This window comes from Gigantopelta aegis, unplaced genomic scaffold (assembly GCF_016097555.1).
Source record: "Gigantopelta aegis isolate Gae_Host unplaced genomic scaffold, Gae_host_genome ctg5165_pilon_pilon:::debris, whole genome shotgun sequence".
NCBI lineage: Eukaryota > Metazoa > Mollusca > Gastropoda > Neomphalida > Peltospiridae > Gigantopelta > Gigantopelta aegis.
Genome location: NW_024534255.1, coordinates 1 through 7,500, shown reverse-complemented (window position 1 = coordinate 7,500; position 7,500 = coordinate 1). Strand labels below are relative to the sequence as shown.

The 7,500-nt window shown below is 42.2% G+C and overlaps 1 protein-coding gene across 1 annotated transcript in view; it reads right to left on the bottom strand.

Annotated features, from left to right (window-relative positions):
• LOC121366274 (complement factor H-related protein 3-like) overlaps positions 1-1,390 on the bottom strand; it is a gene marked incomplete at its 5' end in the record, with an annotated part of 15,744 nt that extends 14,354 nt beyond the window's left edge. Inside the window, one exon of the mRNA XM_041490779.1 lies at positions 1,185-1,390. Coding sequence (XP_041346713.1) covers positions 1,185-1,390 — 206 coding nt within the window. The remainder of the gene's footprint in view (positions 1-1,184) is intronic.
• Positions 1,391-7,500: the final 6,110 nt, after the last annotated feature.

Below are 7,500 nucleotides of genomic sequence, written 5' to 3'. Positions count from 1 at the left end.
TATTGAAAAAGGCTTGTTTAATCTCAGGGCAGCATGGCACTGGTTAAGGCAAGATGGTGCTAGACTGTTGAGGCATGGTGCCACACCATGCTAAAACAAGCTAGGGAAAACACTACATAATTTCAAAGATAACTCTGAACCCCCCCCCCCCCCCCCCCCCCGGAATATTAAGCTATTCCAATCCCTTCCTTCAAACTGGCTTCGATACTTTGCTACTCAGTTTATAATGTCAGTAGCATCACTTTAAAGAATATAGGCATTTAAAATATTTCATGAAAATTGGTTGCAAAAATTATGATTTGAAACAATGTGCTCGTTTAGTGTAACGTCTGTAAGAAAAAATATGAATTGTTTATGTGAGAAGAAAATCTGAATGTGTATAATTATGTCCTTTGTAATTCTCTTAGCACTAGTTTTTTGGGGTTTTTTTAACGCTATCTTACCTTATCATGTTTTACATTTAAAGTCTTATATGGATATATACATTTGTTATGACCTTTGGCTGAAATATTTTATATTTCGTATGGTCTTTGCCAAAAATATATTTGTATGTACAAAATAATGACAGTGTTTTCATGAGCTCTACCTTTAAAATAAACGAAGACTGTTGCATGGCAGAAATATTTAAGAGATTAGATATATTGATACATCCTCGGTGACTTTGTATTAAATTGAAAGTCTGTGAAAGTTTAATTAAAATTATAAAAATCTACATCATGATATTCACCATGCATTAAAATGCTTTTATCATTACAACAGTGTACAATGTACTGCCTTTTAGAACACACACAGGTACTTCATTTTATGTCAGTGGACAAAATGTAACGTTCGTCACGTAACGTTTGTCACACACAATTATGTTATAAATTTCCTTACACTTTTAGTTTAGAGCTGAATTGTAATTGGTATCCTTTTACAGCCGTGTTAGCTTTACTTCAAAGTCAAAAAATTTATTTATACAATTTAAGGGTTTCACACAATTTGGAAATGAAGTTAGTTGCTTTTTACCCATGTCATTTTGAAGTAATGTCTGGCACACACATATTCCTGATTACCCACCAAGCCATAAATATTTCTAAGCACTTTTCTCTGTGCCATCAAATAGACATGAACATTGTCATATTTTAACATCCCAGGTCTACACCCTGAGATTATAAAATACAATCAATATTAAACAGTCAAACCTTCAGTACACGACATCTGAGTCCACGTGCCGTCAGCCTGACACCTGACACTACCCTGTGGTGAGTACCCAGCATCACACGTGTACTCCAGTACCGCTCCTGTGGCGTTTGGAGGAGAGTTCACGTCGAACTGGGGTTGAGCGCGTGGTACTGACGGCGGTCCATGACACTCTGTTTTAAAGAAAATCAATAATAATTTTGAAAGCCTGCACGGAGAGGGACACTGTCATTTCGATGGTCTGGGGGATGGAAAGAAGACATGTATTTGAGGGGAGGGGGGAGAGGGACACTGTCATTTCGATGGTCTGGGGTGTGGAAAGAAGACATGTATTTCAGGGGGGTGGGGGGGGGAGAGGGACACTGTCATTTCGATGGTCTGGGGGATGGAAACAAGACATGCATTTGAGGGGGGGAGGGACACTGTCATTTCGATGGTCTGGGGGATGGAAAGAAGACATTTATTTGAGAGGGAGGGAGAGAGACACTGTCATTTCGATGGTCTGGGAGATGGAAAGAAGACATGTATTTGAGGGTGGGGGGGGGGAGGGACACTGTCATTTCGATGGTCTGGGGGATGGAAAAAAGACATGTATTTGAGGCGGGGGTGGGGGGGAGAGGGACACTGTCATTTCGATGGTCTGTGGGATGGAAAGAAGACATGTATTTGAGGGTGGGGGGGGGGAGAGGGACACTGTCATTTCGATGGTCTGTGGGATGGAAAGAAGACATGTATTTGAGGGGGGGGGGAGATGGACACTGTCATTTCGATGGTCTGGGGGATGGAAAGAAGACATGTATTTGAGGGTGGGGGAAGAGGGACACTGTCATTTCGATGGTCTGGGGAATGGAAAGAAGACATGTATTTGAGGGGAGGGGGGAGAGGGACACTGTCATTTCGATGGTCTGGGGTGTGGAAAGAAGACATGTATTTCAGGGGGTGGGGGGGGGGAGAGGGACACTGTCATTTCGATGGTCTGGGGGGGTGGAAACAAGACATGCATTTGAGGGGGGGAGGGAGGGACACTGTCATTTCGATAGTCTGGGGGATGGAAAGAAGACATTTATTTGAGGGGGGAGGCGGAGAGGGACACTGTCATTTCGATGGTCTGTGGGATGGAAAGAAGACATGTATTTGAGGGTGGGGGGGAGAGGGATACTGTCATTTCGATGGTCTGGGGGATGGAAAGAAGACATGTATTTGGGGGGGGAGAGGGACACTGTCATTTCGATGGTCTGGGGATGGAAAGAAGACATGTATTTGAGGGGGGGGGAGAGGGACATTGTCATTTCGATGGTCTGTGGGATGGAAAGAAGACATGTATTTGAGGGGGGGAGAGGGACACTGTCATTTCGATGGTCTGGGGGATGGAAAGAAGACATTTATTTGAGGGGGGAGGCGGAGAGGGACACTGTCATTTCGATGGTTTGTGGGATGGAAAGAAGACATGTATTTGAGGGTGGAGGGGGGAGAGGGACACTGTTATTTCGATGGTCTGGGGGATGGAAAGAAGACATGTATTTGAGGGGGGGAGATGGACACTGTCATTTCGATGGTCTGGGGGATGGAAAGAAGACATGTATTTGGGGTGGGGGGAGAGGGACACTGTCATTTCGATGGTCTGGGGATGGAAAGAAGACATGTATTTGAGGGGGGGGGGGGAGAGGGACATTGTCATTTCGATGGTCTGTGGGATGGAAAGAAGACATTTATTTGAGGGGGAGGCGGAGAGGGACACTGTCATTTCGATGGTCTGTGGGATGGAAAGAAGACATGTATTTGAGGGTGGGGGGGGGAGAGGGACACTGTCATTTCGATGGTCTGGGGGATGGAAAGAAGACATTTATTTGAGGGGGGAGGCGGAGAGGGACACTGTCATTTCGATGGTCTGTGGGATGGAAAGAAGACATGTATTTGAGGGTGGGGGGGGAGAGGGACACTGTCATTTCGATGGTCTGGGGGATGGAAAGAAGACATGTATTTGAGGGAGGGGGGAAGATGGACACTGTCATTTCGATGGTCTGGGGGATGGAAAGAAGACATTTATTTGAGGGGGGAGGCGGAGAGGGACACTGTCATTTCGATGGTCTGTGGGATGGAAAGAAGACATGTATTTGAGGGTGGGGGGGGGAGAGGGACACTGTCATTTCGATGGTCTGGGGGATGGAAAGAAGACATTTATTTGAGGGGGGAGGCGGAGAGGGACACTGTCATTTCGATGGTCTGTGGGATGGAAAGAAGACATGTATTTGAGGGTGGGGGGGGGAGAGGGACACTGTCATTTCGATGGTCTGGGGGATGGAAAGAAGACATGTATTTGAGGGAGGGGGGAAGATGGACACTGTCATTTCGATGGTCTGGGGGATGGAAAGAAGACATGTATTTGGGGGGGGGAGAGGGACATTGTCATTTCGATGGTCTGTGGGATGGAAAGAAGACATGTATTTGAGGGGGGAGAGGGACACTGTCATTTCGATGGTCTGGGGGATGGAAAGAAGATATGTATTTGAGGGGGGGGGGGAGGGACACTGTCATTTCGATGGTCTGGGGGATGGAAAGAAGACATGTATTTGAGTGACAGAACCTGGTACGGAAGGTTCGGGAATCAGGGACATGCTTTCCAAAGACACTATTGAACTGCAAGTGTTAATGTATGGTATTTTCAGATTTCTGAGCACAGTAATAGGGGAACAGTGCGGGACCATTCCCCCCTCCCCCGCCCATGTACGGTATTTTTCAACTGCGACCAATCAGTCATTTAACACCAGTGTTTACACCCACTGAATGTTCAAGCACATCTGCCTTGGGCACACCATCCGAGGTACCCGGGAAATGTGCAAAGTCGGGGTGGGAGTTGAGGAAAAGAAGGCTATGAAATTTGCAAAAGGAGTTTTTTTATTATTATTACTTATTTTATTATTGTTAAGATAACTCCACTGAACAATACATTATATCAAAATTCTGATACCAGAAAAGGTCCTAATTAGCATAAATTCAATATGGCCGCCAATACCAAACTTGAGGCTATTTATCTCCTAAACGGTTGATATTAGACTCCATAAATATATTATAAGTACATAGAAACATGATGCCAAAGAATCAAAATATATTGTGTAAAAATACATTATGACGTACATATAGCGTCATGACGCAAATTTGATGTCATATTGCGTCACCAACTCTCACTTTGTCTCATATTTACGACAAAACGTATAGTTTCTAATATATATAATAGTATACTTATAGATTTACACACTACGTTCTTAATAATGTTTAATCATTAATGATATAATATCACAGATGATAGACATGACGACAACATTTATTGATGAGTTCAGACATAAACAAACAAATCTTCTGTTGCAATGTGTTCTAATTTCGCCAACATTTTGACTGAGATTTACTGGCCTAAATTGTTTTCCTGTATGAACGCATTAGCCAATAAAGTGTCGAATATCGAAATGAAATTCAGTTCAATGAACAAAACGCAATTAGACTTAAAGTTATAGCTTGTTTCGTTTAACGACAACAGTGGAGCACATTAATGTATTAATCGCCGGCTATTATTATATTGGATGTCAAACATTTTGTAATGTTTTACCCGTATTGTCAGAGAAAACACGCTACATTCTCCGATATAAGAAAGGAATCTTATACATGTACTTTCGTATAGACACGGCCTTTGATATGTCACTTGTGGGGCGCTCGTTCGGACGCGGGAAACAAATCAGAAAATGGGTCCAGTGAGGTGATTCGATCTTACGACGCAATCACCCCAAGCGAACTTAGCTAGATCCAGCTCTTAAACGCAATTAAAGAGGTTTAAGTGCGCAAACTAGTAAAACTAGGAGGATGAAACGGGTTTAGACGTATGAAAGAGGGTGATTGATAAACAGTCTGGACCAATGATCAGTCGCGTTTCACAGAATAAGGACGGAACTGCCGCCATAAGCTTAGACAAAACAATGCGATTAATGTGTAATTGTTTTGTATGGTTAGAGTTAAAATTAGTTCAAATAACTGTTTGCACCAATTGAATCACAATCAACATTTGATGTCAGAGTGGTAACATCGATAACAAGTATGCGGACCCTTTGGCTGACGTAAAATACGTCTTTACCGCCAAATTCGTCATATTATCGACACATGATATGAAGAGCAGATATTTTGCCTAACTCCATCGACATTTTAAAACAAAAAGTTTGTTTTGTTTAACAACACCACTAGAGCACATTGATTTATTAATTATCGGCTATTGGATGTCAACCATTTGGTAATTTTGACATATAGTCGTAAGCCCCAGTCAGACTGTCCTGGTGATGGCCACGGTATCCCACGGCAGGTCCCGGTGCTATGAACCGTAGCTCACCGTAGTTCTGACTCCAATTTTGTCCAAATAGACAGTCTGTCACGGTGGTGCTAAGGTTGTTATACGGTGAGCTATGGTAACCCACGGTTTCACAACGGAAGACCACGGTATTGCTACAGACCCCACTGCGGTTCCCCACGGTAGGCTACGGTGCACCGTAGTGCTGCCTGCGACCTCTACGGTATCGTCAAGGACCATGAAGGTGGTGTTACGCTTTGTCATGGTTACCCACGGTTCCACTACGATGGCGCTGTAGGAACACCTTAGAAGTAGACACTAACGGTGAACCACGGATGGCCAAGGAAGGGTCTACGATGGACCTACGGCGAGGAACGTTAGTACTAATGTTAGACTATGGTGACACTACGATATGCATTCACGTGCGGCGAGCCACGGTGAGCCACGGATCACCCCGGATGGGTACGATTTGTCGCCGGACTCATTACGATTACCCACGGTTTCCCCCTATTTCAAGCACCGTGGGTCACTGTAGCCATACACCGTGACAGTATGACTGACGCTTTATAGAGGAAACCGGCTACAGGTAGTACTAAACCAGATAACTTCCGGCTGGGTCAAAGTTCAAGGTGCACCCAACTTTTAATAGAGAAGTGAACACGTCCTGTGATTGGTTATAAATGTGAGTGTGTTGGTTGTAAAAAATAATAGTTTCATCTGGGTAAAAAAATATGCAATTTTATTTCATCTAGTATCAATGTGTCAAGTAGCCTTGTGCTTGAAACATGAATGGGGTACCTGTAAAAAAAGTACTCGAATATTGTGCGGAACTAGGGTAGTCATAGACGCTACCCGTTATCTCAGAAACGAGCAACTTGACCCCCCAATTGTTTTCTGATTCACTTTAAGTGTGAGGGGTGGTAGTATTTATATCCGTAGCGTTTTTGTCGATTGATACGCTGCAGATAGGAGTTTTAGCCACATATGTTACTATTGTCGTCTATGGGATTTGATTTGGTAGTATACGCCCTACATGTTTCCATTAGTAGCAAGGGATCTTTTAAATGCATCATCCCACAGGTAGGATAGCATTCATGACCCCTGGGTCATCGTACAATGTGGATCAAATAACAGAAACAGTAGATTTTCACTTACTTTTTAAGGCCTGCAGGATAACGACAATAACTAATTAATGACCTCGGATATCTGCTTTATTCTGTTCAGGCCGACTGAGAAATTTTATGATATTTTAAAGCAGTTTTTGTTGTTGAAAATTGCGTGTACAAAATCGATACTAATTTCCAATTTGTCTTCTTTATCAATTGTATTGTCCCAAAAGGTATGTTCTAAAAAGAAAAATCACGTTTATATATGAAAGTTGTATTAGAGTAATTAATATATTAAAGGTTGCTGATTTTTTCAAAATTAAAGTTGATTTTTTTCAAGATGATATGTCGATCTTTCAAAGACTAAAGTTGAGTTTTCTCAGATTAAAATTTATTTTTCCAATATTAAAAGTTGATTTTTCCCAAGATTATAATTATTATGTTGGCAAATCGAAGTATTTTATTGTGTGATGGCACTAATACGCTTCCGTATTAATTTAACTCGATCGAAAAATAAACCGGATTATGCCAAAATAAAAGTTGGAAAGATTTCCATAACAATTTGACTTTGTATTTTGCAGAGATACGTCCATGATCATGTATTACGGTTTTGTCGTCGTCCATATTGACAAATGACGGGCATTGTTGATCTGATATTATGATACCATGTGTGTTTGGATTTTAAATAGATAAAGCACGAAAATAATTTGAAATGAAATTTTGATTGAAATAAACACGTCTCCCATGTCAAATTCAGTCAAAACAATCCCTTGGTTTTGAAGATAATTGTAAGAATCAGTATAATTGTTGGAGCTCAAGAAAAACATGGAGAAAAAGACAGGGAGAAGGGTGGTTGTGAATGACGAATGAGATACAATGAAACAC